This window comes from Bidens hawaiensis, unplaced genomic scaffold (genome assembly GCF_021521415.1).
Source record: "Bidens hawaiensis isolate Kalapana, Puna unplaced genomic scaffold, B.hawaiensis_p1.1 tig00010817_1, whole genome shotgun sequence".
Lineage (NCBI taxonomy): Eukaryota > Viridiplantae > Streptophyta > Magnoliopsida > Asterales > Asteraceae > Bidens > Bidens hawaiensis.
The window spans coordinates 479456-498821 of record NW_027491835.1 but is presented as its reverse complement, the minus strand read 5'-3'; the positions used below and the strand labels follow the sequence as shown (position 1 = coordinate 498821).

The 19366-nt window shown below is 38.5% G+C and overlaps 1 protein-coding gene across 3 annotated transcripts; it reads left to right on the top strand.

Annotated features, from left to right (window-relative positions):
• Positions 1-12897: 12897 nt before the first annotated feature.
• Positions 12898-16807, top strand: LOC143536586 (cyclin-A2-1-like). 3 transcript variants are annotated; one of them, XR_013135910.1, is made up of 11 exons: positions 12898-13250; positions 13371-13587; positions 13678-13811; positions 14060-14152; positions 14302-14435; positions 14557-14632; positions 14731-14807; positions 14904-15087; positions 15180-15311; positions 16517-16646; positions 16677-16807. XR_013135910.1 is itself a non-coding variant. In XM_077030535.1 (10 exons), the coding sequence occupies exons 1-10, from the start codon at positions 12942-12944 to the stop codon at positions 16568-16570; spliced, it is 1407 nt and encodes a 468-aa protein (XP_076886650.1). In that variant the 5' UTR covers positions 12898-12941; the 3' UTR covers positions 16571-16807. The 3 variants fall into 3 exon arrangements, 2 of the variants coding, with proteins under 2 accessions (XP_076886650.1, XP_076886649.1); XM_077030535.1 differs by having other exon boundaries at positions 13681-13811; positions 16517-16807; XM_077030534.1 differs by having other exon boundaries at positions 16517-16807.
• Positions 16808-19366: the final 2559 nt, after the last annotated feature.

Genomic DNA, 19366 nt, shown 5'->3' with positions numbered 1-19366 from the left:
TGATTCTTCCCGCGGCGCGCCTTAGCCTTCTCGCGCGCAGCTTTCTCGCGCTAGACTTATCTTTTCTTCTGTTTTATCCAGCCTGTTTGCTTTTGTGTTGTCTTATCTTTTGTGCTGTTGACCTAACCTGTCTTATGTCTGAAAAGCCACTTTTGGCGCAGCATGCGCACCAACCCCATTGGTTGACAGAAAAAGTGACTGACATTATCTTTTGAAGATCTGCTTTTTCCATGCCTGACCAGTACCTTTATCTGACCCGCCCACGCCTGTTTACTGTTCCCTGTCAGCTTTATCTTGCCCCCTGCAGCTGCCATATCTTTTGATATCTTTTGCTTTTGGAATCTTTTGCTTTTTGAGATCTTTTCCCCTTTTTCTAGGGATTGTGTTCCCTAGGGTTTCTCTATAAATAATAATGTTATTTTTTCCTAACACTACACACACAAAACACTTAATCTCTCCTGTCCTCTCTTGCTCCTTGCCGTTGTTCTTCCTCTGCCGTCTCCTCTCTCATTGCCTCCGTCTTCCTTCCTGTTCTGCCCTGCTTTTCCGGTAATATATATTATATATAATAACTTACTTATTAATTATGCTAACTTATATTCAAGACTTAAAACCAATCGTTAAAACAATAATCTTTAATTATAGGTTAACTTGTGCTTGTTTAAAGTTGGTTCTTGCTTTATCTTACACCGCATCGTTTATCAAGTGAGTAATCTCGTACCTAATCCCTTTTTATTTTAATGTTTTGGGATGTTCATGTGTTCGTACAAACTTAGAGTCTTAATCTGTTTATGAACTTTAGTCGCGCAGTATCCCATGTGTTGAGGACGTAGACTTGGCTGTTTATTTGTATGTGTGGATCATTAACCGTCTTGTCGGTCTATTCCGCAGTTCTCATGGTACCATTAGATGAACACGGGAGAACTATCGTTTATGATTTTCTCTTTTGTTTACACTTGCACAGTCTTTCTTGTTTGTGAGCTCAATTGTGAGCACTGGCAGTCTATGAATCTTAGAGTTGGTCCCGATCAGATTACACCCTTGTTGAAAACCAGACATACACATGTTGCGCGCAGATTTATTGTTATCTATGTATTGTATTAAACTTGATTTCTCACCAACACGCAAGTGTTTGACGTTTATTTTAACACATGTTCAGGTTTGCAGTAGCTGTTTTGGAGCTTGTGGACACGTAGGAAGTTTTCTTTATTTTGGACCTAGATTAAAATGTATCAAGACAAGTTATTGCTGTTCGAATATTATGATTTATAATATATTGATTTATGATGATTTATGTTATCTTATGTTTACTCTGCGCGTGCGCGAATGAATGTATTTATTAAATATTGACACCCAATAGTGTCACGAGTAATGAAACAATATGTGGCGCCCCGATGTATAATCCGCCTTTGGTTGGGGTGTTACAGATTGGTATCAGAGCTCGTTGACTTTAGGATATGTGGTTAGACGTAACGGCCTAGAATACCTAAGAGTCCCTTCTCGCGCATGAGAGAAATCTCATGTTTGCGCGCTTATTGTTAATTACTCGTTATTTATGAATATGCTCGCGCTTGCGCAGTATATGATTTTATGTTTTATTCCGCGATATTTCGATTTTTGTTGAATTTCGATTTTTATTGATTTTACTTACATATTCGTTCGTTGGATTTGAAAATCCGAAAAGTCATGGTGATACATGAATAGTTGATTTTCAATTTCCATTTACGATTATGTTCTGAGGTTGGAGACTTGAAAAGTCATGGTGATACATGAATTGTCAACCTCCAATACTCATTTTCTTGTATATTTTATATTGAAGATTGAATAGTCATGGTGATACATGAATTGTCAACCTCCAATACTCATTTTCTTGTATATTTTATATTGAAGATTGAAAAGTCATGGTGATACATGAATCGTCAATCTCCAATACTCGTTGCTCGTATATTTTAAATTGGGAATTCGGAAAGTCATGGTGATACATGAATTGTCGATTCTTGATTCGAATTTGTTACCTTTATTAAAGTCTGCATTTAGGGTCATTTATTTTACTTTAACTTTTGACAGTAACTAACTTCGCGAAACAAGCTTTACGATGACATACTTTGCGCTAAAACCAAGATATTAACTAAAATTAAAACTTTTATAGAATGCCTCCACTATCAGCTCGCCATCTCAAGAAGAAAGAAGCCGCGCGCAGACGTTCGCTGCAACGTTCCCAGGAAATGGCCGCCGCAATAGCCCAAGCTTTGAGCCAAAACAATACCTCCGGTTACAATATTAAGTCCTTTAATGCGGGTAACCCTCCAAAGTTCACAGGCCTTGAAGGAGCCACCGTGATGCTCCAGTGGCTTGAGAAAATAGAAAACACTTTCCTCCACACCCAATGCCCCTCAGACAGACGAACCCTATATGCTTCCAGTGTCCTGGAATCTAGAGCGCTTACATGGTGGAATGGAGTAGCTCATGCGCGTGGCGCAGAAGCTGCTTCTAGCATGACATGGGAGGAATTCAAGGAAATTCTGACGCGAGAATTCTGCCCTCCCAACGAAGTTAAGCGCCTGGAGGAAGAATTTTGGAATCTTAAGCAATATAGCGGTGAAGCGCGCGAGTACGCGACGCGCTTCCATGAACTAAGCCTGCTTGTCCCTCACCTTGTTACCCCTTCTCGCCGAGCCATCGAGAAATTCCTTGGGGGTCTCCCCATGGAAATTCAAGATTCTGTATGGGCCAGAAACCCAGTAACCCTCTCTGACGCTATCGAATTGGCCGCTGTGCTCAGCGACAACCATGTCAGAGCAGGAACCCTGTTCCTGCGGGGAACAGAAAAGGCCAAACCCACCAAGACTGTTCCTGAACCAACAGAAACCAAACCAGAACCCTCAAACCGTAACAACCTCAAGCGCAGGCGCAAGGCCTATGCGCTTACCAACCCGCCCATTGTCCAGCAACCCATCTACCAACCTCCAGTTTACACGCCTAACCCACTGACAACCTACCCAACACCTCCTGTAGTCCATAACTATGCCTTAACCAATCCCGCACTCCCTGCCCCGCCAACTAAGAAACCTTACACAGGAAACCACCCCTTTTGCCCAACCTGTAGACTCCACCACCCACCTCAAGTCCCATGTCAACTTTGTAACCGATGTGGCCGCGCTGGTCACCTTGCAGAAAACTGTAGAGTCCTTCCCGCCAATCCAATTGCGCCAACACCACCAGTCTACCCGCAGAACCCTCAACCAACCTACCAAAACCCACGACCCAGGTCGTGCTTTAACTGCGGTGATCCCAGTCATTTCCGGAACGCGTGCCTGATACTACAAGTTCAGATTACGCAAGCGAATCCGGTGAACCAGATTTCGAACCAAGTGACACGCGGACGAGCTTTTAACATAACCGCGCACCAAGCGCAAGCGAATAATGACGTAGTTAATGGTACATTTTTGCTTAACGGATTTTATGCTTCTGTACTTTTTGATACTGGCGCCGATAGAAGTTTTATTTCTCGCGCGTTTGAGCAGAAGCTTGCGCGACCGCGCAACGATTTAAAAGAAAATTTTTCAGTTGAATTGGCTAATGGCAAAACTGTTTTAATTAACTCAGTGATTAAAGATTGCACGCTTAACCTTAACGAAAACGATTTTCTGATCGACCTCATCCCCATGCCTCTTGGAAGCTTCGATGTTATCATTGGTATGGACTGGCTTACGCATAATCGCGCCGAAGTTATTTGCGCCAAGAAGATGATTCGCATACCTCGAGAAAATGGTGATCTTCATATTTACGGCGAAAAACCCTCCCGCGGTCTTAAACTTATGTCTTGCGCCGAAGCCCGAAGGCTCATGCGGAAAAGGTGTATTGCATTTTTAGCTCATGTGGTTAAACCTGCTGAAGAAAAGAAGAAGCTTCGCGATATCCCTGTTGTGCGTGATTTCCCTGAAGTTTTTCCTGATGATCTTCCTGGTATCCCTCCCGCTCGTGAAGTCGAGTTCCGTATTGATCTTGTCCCTGGTGCTTCCCCCGTAGCTAAATCTCCTTACCGTCTTGCGCCCGCTGAGATGCAAGAATTGGCAAGCCAACTTCAAGAGTTGACTGCTAAAGGATTCATTCGCCCTAGCTCTTCGCCCTGGGGTGCTCCGGTGTTGTTCGTTAAAAAGAAAGATGGATCGTTTCGCATGTGTATTGATTACCGCGAGTTGAACAAACTCACCATTAAGAATCGGTATCCCTTACCGCGTATTGAAGACCTCTTTGATCAACTCCAAGGTGCCTCTTGTTTCTCGAAGATTGATCTCCGCTCTGGCTATCACCAGTTGCGCATCCGCGATGAAGATGTTCCGAAGACTGCTTTTCGAACTCGTTATGGCCATTTTGAATTCTTGGTCATGTCCTTCGGTTTAACCAACGCACCCGCCGTTTTCATGGATCTAATGAATCTGGTGTGTAGGCCTTTCTTGGATAAATTCGTGATTGTGTTTATCGATGACGTTCTGATTTATTCTAAGACCAAGGCCGAGCATGAGCAACATCTTCGATTGGTATTGCAAAAGCTTCGAACCGAGCAGCTCTTTGCCAAGCTCTCCAAGTGTGAATTCTGGTCTGATGAAGTACAGTTTCTTGGCCATGTTGTGAACAAGATGGGTATTCATGTCGACCCATCCAAAATTGAAGCAATCAAGACTGGATTACGCCGACCACTCCTTCTGAGATCCGTTCCTTTCTGGGCTTAGCTGGTTATTACCGGCGCTTCATTTCGAACTTCTCGAAGATCGCTTTGCCTTTAACAGCTCTAACGCACAAAGGTAAACCGTATATTTGGGGCTCGAAGCAAGAAGAAGCCTTTCTAACGCTCAAGCGTTTGTTGTGTGAAGCTCCTGTCCTCGCGCTACCTGAGGGTAATGAAGATTTTGTCGTGTATTGCGATGCATCCAACCAAGGTCTCGGTTGTGTTCTTATGCAACGAGGCAAGGTTATCGCTTACGCATCAAGGCAACTTAAGGTTCACGAGAAGAATTATACGACTCACGACCTCGAACTAGGCGCAGTTGTTTTTGCCTTGAAGATCTGGAGACACTACCTTTATGGTACTAAGTGTATCCTTTACACTGACCATAAAAGCCTTCAGCATATCTTTGATCAGAAGGAACTTAACATGAGACAACGCCGATGGAACGAACTCATCAGCGATTACGATTGTGAGATCCGGTATCATCCTGGTAAGGCTAATGTGGTAGCCGATGCGCTCAGCCGAAAACCCTGCCAGCTTAACTGTATCTTGTCGCGCACGCAGCTTCACTTCGCGCCGATCCAAAGCAACCTTGAATCGCGCATTCGTGACGCGCAGCGCGCTTCCATCAGTAATGGTAACCTTCGCGCCGAGTTAGCGTGTGGCGCGGAAGCGCACTTTGTCCCTAATCTTAGTGGAGTTCTCTGCTATCTCAATCGCATCTGGATTCCCTTTGATGAGAATCTTCGCGCTGATATCCTGAGTGAAGCGCACAAATCTCGGTATTCTATTCATCCTGGCGCTGATAAGATGTACAAGGATTTGCGCATTACTTATTGGTGGCCCGGCATGAAAAAGGATATCGCTGTGTTCGTAGCTAAATGCCTGACTTGTTCTAAGGTAAAAGCTGAACACCAACGCCCATCTGGTTTGCTCGAACAACCAGAAATTCCTACGTGGAAATGGGAAAGTATAGCGATGGACTTTATTACCAAGTTACCTTTGACAACAAGCAAACATGATAGCATTTGGGTAATAGTGGATCGTTTGACTAAGTCTGCTCACTTTCTGCCCATTCGTGAAAACTACCGTGTTGAGCAGCTCGCGCAGCTTTATGTCAAAGAGATTGTCTGCCGTCATGGTACTCCTTTGAGCATCATATCCGATCGCGATGGCCGTTTTATATCCCGCTTTTGGAAATCTCTCCAATCTGCGCTAGGAACTCGCTTGGACATGAGTACTGCATATCATCCTCAGACTGACGGTCAGTCTGAGCGAACTATTCAAACTCTTGAGGATATGCTCCGATCTTGTGTTCTTGATTTTGGAGGTAATTGGGATTCACACCTGCCTTTGATTGAGTTCTCTTATAATAACAGCTATCATTCCAGTATCGGTATGGCCCCATTTGAAGCACTTTACGGTCGTAAGTGCCGCTCCCCGATTTGTTGGAGCGAAGTGGGTGAAACTCAAATCGCAGGACCCGAACTTGTTCAAGAGACAACCGATAAAATCGCCAAGATCCGTGATCATCTGCTGACTGCTAGAAGCCGACAGAAGAGTTACGCAGATCGCAGGCGAAAGCCTCTCGAATTTCAAGTTGGTGATCTTGTTCTCCTCAAAGTGTCGCCTTGGAAGGGTGTTGTCCGCTTTGGGAAGAAAGGTAAGCTTGCTCCTCGATATGTTGGACCATTTAAGATTCTCGCGCGTGTAGGAAAAGTTGCCTACAGACTTGACCTGCCGCCCGCGCTCGGTAATGTGCATCCAACGTTCCATGTATCCAATCTCAAGAAATGTTTAGCTGACGAGAACCTTCACATTCCACTTGATGAAGTTCAAGTTGATGAATCTATGCATTTCGTTGAGAAGCCTGTTGAGATTATGGATCGCGAGGTTAAGCAAACCAAGAGCAGTCGCATCCCCATCGTGAAAGTTCGCTGGGAGTCCAAGCGCGGAGCCGAGTTTACATGGGAAAGGGCAGATCAAATGAAGATCAAGTACCCGCACTTGTTCTCTGCGCAACCTACTTCGAGATAAATTTCGGGACGAAATTTCTTAAAGTAGGGGAGACTGTGACATCTGCCCCGATCCGACCCGACCCAGGTACCCGTTTCTCTGATCCGATCTTTTTCTTTTATGATTTAATATTTATTTATACTTATATTTTACTTTAAATAATAATAATATATTTTCCTTCCCGCCTCTTTCTCTCTCTTTCTTTCCGCCGTCCCGTCCCTCTTCTTCTCTCTTTCCGCCTTCTGATCCCTCTTGTCGCCGTCCCGCCCTTAAGCCTTGTTTCCCTCTTTTTCTTCTAACTCTTTGCTTGTCCTTTGTTCCTTCCAACCTAAGGTTGTCTGCGCAGCTCCACGCGCCAGACTCCTTGCAAGGAAGCCTGCGTGAAGACCATCTGTTCCAGCGATACGCGAGACGAACTCTTCTCGCAGCGCGCTAAGAATTGAAATTCTTCTCGCAGCGCGCTAAGAACGGTAGTTCTTCCCGCGACGCGCTAAGGATTTGTAGTTCTTCTCGCAGCGCGCTAAGAATCGTAGTTCATCCCTCGACGCGCGAAGAATTATAGTTCTTCCCGCGGCGCGCTAGGAATTGTAATTCCTCCCGCGGCGCGCTAAGAAATGTGATTCTTCCCGCGGCGCGCTAAGAAATGTGATTCTTCCCGCGGCGCGCCTTAGCCTTCTCGCGCGCAGCTTTCTCGCGCTAGACTTATCTTTTCTTCTGTTTTATCCAGCCTGTTTGCTTTTGTGTTGTCTTATCTTTTGTGCTGTTGACCTAACCTGTCTTATGTCTGAAAAGCCACTTTTGGCGCAGCATGCGCACCAACCCCATTGGTTGACAGAAAAAGTGACTGACATTATCTTTTGAAGATCTGCTTTTTCCATGCCTGACCAGTACCTTTATCTGACCCGCCCACGCCTGTTTACTGTTCCCTGTCAGCTTTATCTTGCCCCCTGCAGCTGCCATATCTTTTGATATCTTTTGCTTTTGGAATCTTTTGCTTTTTGAGATCTTTTCCCCTTTTTCTAGGGATTGTGTTCCCTAGGGTTTCTCTATAAATAATAATGTTATTTTTTCCTAACACTACACACACAAAACACTTAATCTCTCCTGTCCTCTCTTGCTCCTTGCCGTTGTTCTTCCTCTGCCGTCTCCTCTCTCATTGCCTCCGTCTTCCTTCCTGTTCTGCCCTGCTTTTCCGGTAATATATATTATATATAATAACTTACTTATTAATTATGCTAACTTATATTCAAGACTTAAAACCAATCGTTAAAACAATAATCTTTAATTATAGGTTAACTTGTGCTTGTTTAAAGTTGGTTCTTGCTTTATCTTACACCGCATCGTTTATCAAGTGAGTAATCTCGTACCTAATCCCTTTTTATTTTAATGTTTTGGGATGTTCATGTGTTCGTACAAACTTAGAGTCTTAATCTGTTTATGAACTTTAGTCGCGCAGTATCCCATGTGTTGAGGACGTAGACTTGGCTGTTTATTTGTATGTGTGGATCATTAACCGTCTTGTCGGTCTATTCCGCAGTTCTCATGGTACCATTAGATGAACACGGGAGAACTATCGTTTATGATTTTCTCTTTTGTTTACACTTGCACAGTCTTTCTTGTTTGTGAGCTCAATTGTGAGCACTGGCAGTCTATGAATCTTAGAGTTGGTCCCGATCAGATTACACCCTTGTTGAAAACCAGACATACACATGTTGCGCGCAGATTTATTGTTATCTATGTATTGTATTAAACTTGATTTCTCACCAACACGCAAGTGTTTGACGTTTATTTTAACACATGTTCAGGTTTGCAGTAGCTGTTTTGGAGCTTGTGGACACGTAGGAAGTTTTCTTTATTTTGGACCTAGATTAAAATGTATCAAGACAAGTTATTGCTGTTCGAATATTATGATTTATAATATATTGATTTATGATGATTTATGTTATCTTATGTTTACTCTGCGCGTGCGCGAATGAATGTATTTATTAAATATTGACACCCAATAGTGTCACGAGTAATGAAACAATATGTGGCGCCCCGATGTATAATCCGCCTTTGGTTGGGGTGTTACACCTAACTTGTTCCCCTAAACTGCATGGTGAGCCTTTTAAAGTTCCAAGCTACATAACTAAGAGGTTGCAAGCCATAGTTATCGTGTGGGATAATCAAAGATCCGCTTTAAACCATGTTCTTAGCATTATCCACTGGCTAGGCGAACTAATTTCTTTAAGTGGCATTAGAATTCAGCAGCAAGTCGTTTGTATATGCAATTATGGGTTGAGCTCAAATCGGTTAATAATTGTAACTGTTTGGTACCTATACTCTTGTTATAGCATGTGTTGAAATCTAAGGCTCTTAAATTATCTGAGGAATTAAGGCGGTCTCAGTTCTTTCCTAATCATTTTTCTTACATTTGTGTCCGAGAATAAACGTCTTACTGCGTGATGAACATTACACAATGAAGGAATTTGGCGGTTCCTAAATGCTAACTGAATAGGCCAAGAAAACAGTCAAAATATGTTATTAGTTTGGATTATTGGTTGCATACGGTCCCGGTCTATGTTCATTGTTGCTAAATGATCTAACTATGGATGTATGCTTTCTGTTTGCAGATTGGTCAAATAAAGCCTGCTTATTTTTTAGGCATTAAAAATATGTGAAGAATGACGACCTAGCCTTTTGTTGGTTAAATTTGGATGCCTTGATCACTTAATAAAATATTTTAAGAGTTTGAATTTTCCATACTGCTGGAAAAAAATGTTAGGACTTATGATTCTTGTGTTTGTAACCTGTATTGCTACAATATTTTAGAACTTTTTCTTGAATATTCAGTCTTTAAAATTCTCTTCGAAATAGGTATTTTACAGATGTATTAATATAAAGTGTATTATTTGACAACAAAGAACACTTGCATATGGAATATTCCAACATAAAAGGCGGAAACTCTCTCTTTCGAAAACTCCCGGTGAATTTTTTCAAAAATTGTGTGTTTTAAGAGGTGCTTTAGAAAATCGTATAGCTTTTGGGGTGACTGTGGTTTGAAACCACGACTTGTATAAGTTATTTTTGCCAATTATCAAAGAGGTGTCGTAACCAAATGGTGAGAATAATTGAACCGTGGTTCATTGCAGTTGTTGTCAAATATGTTCGGTCCTTATTGCAAGTGGGTTTAGGTTGGTATTTAAATGGTCGGGTCAAACCCCAAATTGCAATTAAAACCCATTTTAAATTACAAAATCAGCTTTCTATGAGCAAGGGTTTTCGGGCAAACGATTATGAGAGGAGACTAGAGATGCTATCGATGGATTTTGAAAGCAGTTCGTTATATCAAAGCAACATAGATATAGATGTCACTGACGGCGTGGGAAGGAAAAAAAAGGTGAGCAAGGAAATCGGACCATGGAAACTAGTAATCTTATTCTTTTAATCAAAAGGATGACAATAGATTGTATGTTGTGGAATAACTAACAAAAACTAGTTATCATGCCATGTGACTGTCACATAGAAAACTAGCGTTCTCGTTAATTTAAGCGTTGTGGGTTAATTAGCCACTACCCCATTAAAATAATGATTAAACTGTTTAAAAGAAACGAAAAAACAATAAAATAATAATTTCTGATAGGTTACTAGTGTGTGGACCCAGTTGAATGTTTGCGTTGGCATTGTTATGCACATGACGCTTGGCCTCTATGGCACATAGAATGCTTGAGGGGGCATGGTGTTCACAACACACAGCCTTTAGTAAAGATAAAAAGTAGATTTGCAAATTCACATAAAGAAAACCACCAAACTAATTATAGAAGCTTGTTGCCTGCTTGCCTTCTATTTCGATGTAATCCAATAAACAATCAACAAACATTGCTGATAAATTTGGCAATATGATTTTTTTATTATAGAACAAAATTGTAAATGACACAATAATGAAGGGAGTAGTTATGTGAATAATAAATAGTATAAGATTTTTGGAAGTTTAAACTGTAGTCTTATGACCCCACCCCTACATATACAACACACTACACTCACTCTCACTAGTCTATTATGTATAATGCAATTCAAATGAGCTCTGCTTATCCACACCTCCATTACTGATTTAGATCCGGAGCTCTCAATTGCACTGTAAGCTCACTCTCACACACATTTCTCTCCCTCACATACACACAATTCAGCTTCGAATTTCGTTTTTAAACTCGTCTTTTTCCAACTGATTTTAGTAATTACATTGTGTTATTGTTCTGAATTGAATCCGTTACACAGATCTGTCAATTTGCCTTCAGGATTTCGTAATTTGTGTTTTTGTAAACTAACGTCGTTGACCATATCTAGGGTTTGAAGTTCAATTATTACTAGTTTTCAAATATCCAAGTCGAGTTTTGTAGTAGGAATGAAATGTGTTTATGCTGATGTACTTGTATAGCTGATCTGGAAGTAAATATTTTTTAATTATTATATTGACATTTTTTTTTAAATATTGTTTTCAGCTTCGAATTGGCGTTTCAAAATTCACATGTGATTCGAATTTATTTTACTTATTGCATTTTGTGTAATTGTTTTTAAATGAATCGCCTGCACAGATCTGTGAATTTGCCTTCATGTTCGTTGAAGTTGAATTATACGAGATTTTGAATCTCGAAGCCGAATTTTCTAGTAGGAATGAAACTGGTAAAACACTTGTGTTTATGCATCTGGTGTTCCATATGCAGATGTACTTGTATCGCTGCAGATTGATCTGGAAGTAGTTAATAATTTACTTATATTGACTTTTCTTTTTTGTTTTATATTGACTTTGTTGTTTTGTGTTTTTAAATGATTTGTGGTACAGTAAATAATTTACTTAAATTGCAAGTATGTTTTTAATATATGAGGCTTCTGATCTGTTGTTCTTTTGTAAATGGAGTTTTGGAAGGTTTGATTCTGATAAAACAGTTTGAAATTGAACTTTGTATTTATTATGCTGTAAACAGATCTTGGTTGTAAAAATCAATCGGATTTTTTAAAGGCAATTGGATCTTGGTTTTAACCCGCTCAACCCAATTATTGGTTTTCCTCATTGATTTGTTATGTTTGTGTTACATTGTTTATGTTTGCACAGATCTGTGATTTTGCTTTCAGGATTTCGTAACTTGTGTTTATCAAATTTTCTACCTAAGGTCGTTGACCATTTCTAGGGCTTGAAGTCAACTTATTACGAGATTTTGAATTTCGAAGTCGAGTTTTCCAGTAGGAATGTGATTGATAAAACAATTGCGTTTATGCATCCGATGTACTTGAATAGCTGTAGATTGATCTGGAAGTAGCAGCAAGGGTTCTGACAATTCTTTGATTTCATTTTTGTTTTATATTGACTTTGTTGTTTTGTTTTTTAAATGGTTTGTGGAACAGTAAACAATTAATATAAACTGCAAGTATATTTTTAAATTATGAGGCCTTAGATCTGCTGTTCTTTTCTGATTGGAGTCTTGGAAGGTTTGATTCTGATAAAACAGTGTGAAATTGAGCTTTGTATTTATTATGCTGTAAACAGATTTAATTTTATTTATTTATTCTTTGGGAAAGTCATATTGAACAATTCAATCTGCTTGCTCTATTTGGAACTTTAGAACTATCTGACACGCTGATTAAATGCTTCGAAAGGGTTCGAAGGTTGAGCTCTTGACCACTTAAGTCATGGAATCTTGAAAATTGTATTATTTTGCTTCGATTGAGCTTGTGCTAGGTAAGATACAGATGCATTGGTTTATTTTATCTCACAGTGATTTTTGTGGAAAACAATGTGATTGCATGGCCATAAAGAAATAATTAAACATAAAGAAACAGTTTATTTGGAGGTTTTGTTTGTTCTGTGATATAGAATGGTATTATTATGTGTTACAGACAGATGAGTCTTTAGAGATACCGCCAAATCATTAGGGTAGTGTTAGGTGTAATGGTTTGACAATAGTACAAATCTTAACTTATTTGACTAATGAAAATAAATTTAGATGAAACCGAAGATTTCACTTGAAGAAATTGATCAAGATAATGAAACCAATAAAGTATATTATTACTGTTTGATGCCAGTATACTAATTACAGTATTTAAACTATTGGCTTGCTCAAATATGTTGATTAACTTTTATTTTAAAATGACAAATTGTTGCCATGATTTCACATTTTCTTAGCTGCGGATATCATGGAAAGCAAGTCAATCTAACATCATTATGGCAAGACAAACAGACATGAACAAAGAAAATGCACATGCTGCTAATATTAAAGAGCCCACCAAACGAATCACTAGAGCACGGGCTAAAGCTTTGGGCATATATGGAGATTTGCCTCCACTACACCCTCGGCTGAAACATGAATTCGATCAGTTTCTGCAACCAAGCTCTAAACGAGGGTCCTCAGATAACAAATCCACTGATGTTGGCTCTAACTTTCAGTCGAAAAGAAGGGCTGTCCTCAAAGATGTCAGTAGCATGCCCTTTAATGATTTAAATATGAAGATCATCAATGACATAAAAATCCAGGTAGCAAATGTTGATAATAAGAACAAATGTTTAGAGCTTTATTATTACTAATGCTAATGTTTTGAGCTTTAAATATTAGTGATGCTAATAAGAACAAATGTTGATATTACTTGTTGCTAGACTAGCAAGCAATTAAGAACAAATGTTGTTGGAAAGAATGCCATGGTGGCGTCAGCTGTTTTTGTGGGCCCTCGGAGTTGTAAAGGAAAAATGAAAGAAACAGAAGATGTGACTGAGCAGAGCATAAAGGAATTAAGAGAAATAACTTCACAGCTGAAGTTAGTGAATGATTTAGAAAGCAAACCAAGTGTAGCTCTTGAAAGCTCTTTGTTGAAAGGTACTATATTGTTATTATGATGCTAAAGAATCTTCAACTGATGTACATGTTTATTCTTAAAGTTAAGATATTTATTGTTTCATTGTGCAGGAGAAACAAAGATTTCCAACAAAGTGGAAGCTGGAAATGATCAAAATGTTATTGACATTGATTCTAAGCACAAGGATCCTCGGATGTGTAGCTTATATGCTTCTGAACTATTTAACAGCTTACGTGTGGCAGAGGTTAATACCACATTCTCTTACAACTTTTATAGACAAGAAATCAGTAAAATTTATTCCAAAATCACATAATACCATTTACCTTTACAAGTTATTCTTACATTAAATATGTAATATGTTATATCATATAATTAACCGATCACTAACATCCACAACGGTTTAGATACAAATCTTGACGCTTCTGTTTCTTATTGACTAAAATGCTCCTTTTTATATATGTCTACTTATTATTTGGACCTCTTTCTCTTCAGTTAAAGTGGAGACCTTCAGTTAATTATATGAAAACAGTGCAGCGGGATATTACACAGGAAATGCGTGGCATTCTTATCGACTGGCTTGTGGAGGTTAGCATTAAAGCATAAATTGATTCAGAATTTTCATTTTCACAATATTTTATACATTTCAAAATTGTTATTGTTTTTCATTGCATGTTGTTTTGTCCTAGAATTTCAGTATTGATTGTCACAAAGCTTTGTTTGTTTCTTATGTTTAGGTTTGTGAAGAATATAGGCTAGGAGCCGAAACATTTCACCTAACCGTTACTCTTATTGATCGATATCTTTCTAAAGTGTACATAGAAAAACAAAGACTTCAACTGCTCGGGATCACCTGCATGCTCATTGCCTCGTAAGTTTTCCTTTTTTTTAATTAGATGATTCATTTATGTTCATTTTATTATGCAGTCAAGTAAAGTATTGTTTTGTAACACAATCTAACAATATGCCTATTTCCTTATTGAATTTTTAAGGAAGTATGAAGATATCATTGCTCCACGTGTTGAAGACTTCTGTTTCATCACAGACGGCACCTACACTAAAAAAGAGGTATTTTCACTCACAAACCGTCGCGACCTGTTTACAACATTTACCAACTTTTACATGTTTTGACCTCTTACCCAACCTGCAAATTTTTATCATATCAGGTACTTGTTATGGAGCGTGAAGTTCTTGATGTGTTGGGCTTCTATCTTTCTGTTCCAACCGTAAACAAGTTCCTTAAGTAAAACTCCACTTTCACTCGTTTATTTATATATTTGCATTTAAACCCTCAATATTATAATATATGTATTATCCTATTTTATTTTTTTATTTCCAGGAGATTTATTCTAGCAGCACAAAGTTCATACGAGGCTCCTGTTGTAGAACTGGAATATCTGGCAAAATATGTAGCAGATTTAACGCTAGTAGAGTATGGTTTTTTGAAGTTTCTGCCATCACTCGTTGCTGCTTCTGCTGTGTACTTAGCCAAATGGACACTTGATCAGACTGAAAATCCATGGGTCTGTTTTCTTTTCTTTCTTTTTTTTTTGTATTTTGTTTTTAATCCATATCGTTCGTTGTAAATGTTGATTTTTTTTTATTTTTTTTACAGAATCCAACTTTAGAACATTATACTAAATATAAGGCTTCAGAGCTGAAAACAACAGTCCTAGCTATGCAAGATATGCAACTTAACAATCAAGCCACTCTTCAAGCAATGCGCCAAAAGTACAGGCAAAAACAGGTGTGGTTATATCATATAACTTGAACATTCGTTTTTTAGAATTTTATAATAGTTAATGAGGTTGGAAGTATTTGAATACTCTATCAACTTCAGAGCTTTTTGGACAATTTGGGCCTGTTTAACTGGTTTAATCAATCTTAGTCTAGGACATGTTAACTGGTTTAATAATCATGCCTTTGCGGGTTGACATGTTTAACTCATTTAGTTAAACAGGTTGTTTTCATGTTGACCAGCTTCACCATATTTTTAATTATGCAGGTTGACTGTAAACCCTTTTGAAGTTACTGTTAAGATATTTAAAAAACATATTTTATAAGGTTAACTACCAAACCTTTTATGACCCGTTTAACCCATTTATTACAACTTTTCACCCGGTTTATGACCCTTTAAACCCATTTTACAACTAGATTACAACCAGTCAACCCATTTGACTCATAAAGATAAATGAGTTACTTGGTGTGTTTGGGAGGGTTATGGTTGATATATGCGGGTCATGTTTGGTAGGGGTGTGAATTTTGACTTGGCACGAACCTAACACAAAATTTGTGGGTTTGGGTTTGACATAAACGGGTTCGGGCCAGTTTCGGGTCAGACCCTGCCATCCCATTTAGCTAAACGGGTCGTCTTTGGTCAACCCGGCAGGTTGACTCGTATAATCCATTTATTTTTGTTTCAATTTTTAAAATGTGTTTTTGTATGATAAATTAATTTGGTTGGATATCTTATGCCATAGTTTGGAATGAAAAAGGAAAACGACATAAGATTTTATCATTATAATGTAACCGTGTAATATAAATTTGTATTTTTGTTGTAAAAATGTAAACTTAATATGGAAAGAAGTAAAAAACTTCCGGTAAAATGGGTCGTATTCAGGCCAACCTGTGAATATGCGTGTTGTGTTTGGGTTCTCATGTCGGGCATGGTTTTCAAGTTTGGGTTTTGTTGGGTCAACCAGTGAATGTGTGTGCTGTATTTAAGTTCACGTGTCTGGCATGAGTTTTGAGTTCGGGTCGTGTTTGGTTTTTGTGTCAGGTTGGATCAGCTAACCCATGAACATGACCTGTTAAACTCCCCTAATGTTTGGGTTCATAAATTCAACTGGACACAGTTATAATATATGCAGTATGCACCATATATTATTATCATGTAACACCATTGTGTTAAGTTCTAACCAAAGTTCCTTTTTTCTTTTTTTGTAATGACAGTTTAAAAGCGTTGCAACCTTAACCTCCAAAAAACCGGTGCAACCGTTGTCCTAACATTTGACATGACTACTTGATGTTTCTACATAAAAGATGGGATAGTTTATCGTCCATGAACTTAACATCGCCCTTAGTCATATCAAACGTTTCCGAATCCCCTCAGCTACATATCTCATGTTGTAAGCTGTAACCATCTTAGGAGATGTCTGTAACTTTGTTTGCATAGCATGTATCTAAACAGTTAATTTATGTTTGTAACAATTGTATCATATCTAACTTTGTTTCGAGCTAATTATGCTGAAATTTAAGGTTTCTTTCTTCCCTATATTCTTATTTTTATATATTTCCTTAAAATACAAGTTTTTAATGCAAAATATACAATACTCTTTAAGTATGGTTTGGAGAAATATATAATTTCAAAGTTTACTGTTTGAGTCCATATGTTTTCAGAATGGAGGCATGTTGAGTCCTTGAAAAAAAAACCCGAATTGCTTGAATCCTTGGGTTATAAAAATGAACACGTTGCTTCCCTCTGTTAGATGGGTGTTAGTTTTTCTGTTCAAAAAGGTTTGAAATTACTACTATACCTCTGATTCATTATAAGTGGTGAATAAACACAACTGAAGCCCTAATTTAGGGTATTTTCTTCCTCAATTATCCGGTGACCATTGCTAAGTTTAGCAACATCAAACAAAGAAGGGACTAAGGTTTAATCCCCAAACTCGCTGGTCATCTTGATTCCAACCATTAAAAGCATCATGTCAAACATTATGAACGGGTTTATTCGTTCCTGTATCATCTTATTTTCTGTCTTCTCTCATGACTCTCTATGCTTCAAACGTCATCGGAATTTGCTAAGTTTGCCGGAGAGCTCGCTGGAAAAGTAAGGTTTATCCAAACCTTTTTAATTACTAGAATCAACGTTCAAACCACAGCTATTTCGTCTAGTCTTGCCGTCTAGCACTGGTACTTCCTCCGTAAGCCACCATAATTGACATAGAGCGGTGAAACCCTAGCTCGTATACCATCGTCGCTGTTAACCTGTGGCTTTATCGTCGCTGTTACAAATCGTTGTGGCTACTGTTGCAGCTAAGGTGCCATCGGAAAGGCTCGTTGGAGAACACGCACACCATTCCAGCAACCATAATTGACAGATATAACATAGAGCATGGAGTAGAGATGTTGAAATAAGGGTGTGGATTGATTGACTTGAGGATGAAGATGACGAATGGTGAGGGTTAGTGAAGATTTAATCTAGATTTGTTAAGTGATTTAAAATTCAGGTTTGTTTTGTTTTCCAAGTTAGGTTTGACTTCGAGAGCAAGTGTAGTAGATCTATAAATGGGTGTATAGGTTATTGTTTATTGTGTGTCATGGAGTTTCTTCTCCTTGTATGTTCGTGAAGTGAAGTTCGTTTGTTATGTTTGTTTGGTTATATGAAAAGTGTCGAGGATTGTCACCTCAATATCTTGTGTTTGTTTGTTTGTTCGTTTGATTCGATTGTTTAATCCGTCTGGGCCAACAATTGGTGTCAGAGCTTAGGCTTGTTCATAAAAGTTTGTAGGGTTCCTTCCGAAGGGTTTCAAGAATCGTTTGTGCAGAAGTAACAAGTTACAACCTCTCATCTACATCACAAATTTAAGAGGTCGGTTCCTTATATTATTTCGTTGACACAAAATTAAAAGAACAATTTTTTTTGGGAGATCGAAAATAAAAAAAGGTCAGTAAGTTTGTTTTAGCCGCCAACCATACACCACATTAGTTTTTTTATGTAATTGAGATATTGTGTGAATCAATTAACACAACTATTTGTCCTGTACGACCCAAAAAGTCAACCCATAGTCTACAACAACATTTTTGTGTTTATCGAACGAGAGGAAGAGCGAAAGCAACTTTATTGCTTAATTTTTAGCTACTTCTCGATCATAAAGAAATTAAAAAAAAAAAAGAGATCGCTCATCGAGTCATGACTAGTGATAAAGAAGGAAGTTTAGGAACAATGAAAGAATCAATAGATGGTTTTGTTTTGTAAGCACCAAAGTTAACTTCGACCAATTACGCATCATGGTGTGAAAATTATTTTGGGTGCGAATGGTTTGCATGATGTGATTGATAAGGAATTCAAGAAAGAAAGAAGTTTATGGCCTTAGGTGTTATCTTCCAAACCCTACATGAAGACGTGACACTTCAGATGGCCAAGTATTCAGAACCGAAAGATGTTTGGGAAGCGTTAAGAGTTCGTTATCTTGGTGTAGAAAGAACTCAGAAACCTTGTGTTCAAATGCTAAGAGCCGAGTTAGATGGGGGAGACAGAAAGTATTGATGATTATGCAGCGAAGTTGGGTGGAGTACAGTCAAAGTACAAAAGATTGGGAGCGATACTTGAAGAAGAGGTTTTGGTAAGAAAATTCATGAACTCTATGCCGGATAAATATTTACATGTTTCTTCGATGGAGTTACTCGAAGACATCGAAGCAATCACGTTTGAAGATGTGATTGGACGTTTAAAGGCATATAAAGAAAGTAACAAGTTCAAGAATGTGAATGGAAGTTCATCTCAAAGTCAACTCTTGTTCACTGATGTGGTCTAAAATATACATATTATTATATAAATATTTTCTACACTTTTAAATATTTTTAAGCTAGATTTTATATATTAATTACTCCTAATTGAATCATATCTGGATTGTTAATGTTTCATACTAAACGAGTTAAAATGGAGCGATTTTAGCAAACTTGACACGAGTAAAACTTTAAACATAATCTATTAATTATGGTTGTCAAGTTATATATATATATATATATATAGGGTTAGGTTCAAATAAGAAGTTTGATTTTCCTAAGAAGGCTAGG

Excerpts from the sequence above, each read along its gene's own strand:
- LOC143536586 (XM_077030534.1), top strand. The coding sequence starts at position 12,942 with ATGGCAAGACAAACAGACATGAACAAAGAAAATGCACATGCTGCTAAT. Across the intron at positions 14,633-14,730 it reads GCACCTACACTAAAAAAGAG|GTACTTGTTATGGAGCGTGA; the intron begins GTATTTTCACTC and ends TTATCATATCAG. Across the intron at positions 15,312-16,516 it reads AAAAGTACAGGCAAAAACAG|TTTAAAAGCGTTGCAACCTT; the intron begins GTGTGGTTATAT and ends TTGTAATGACAG.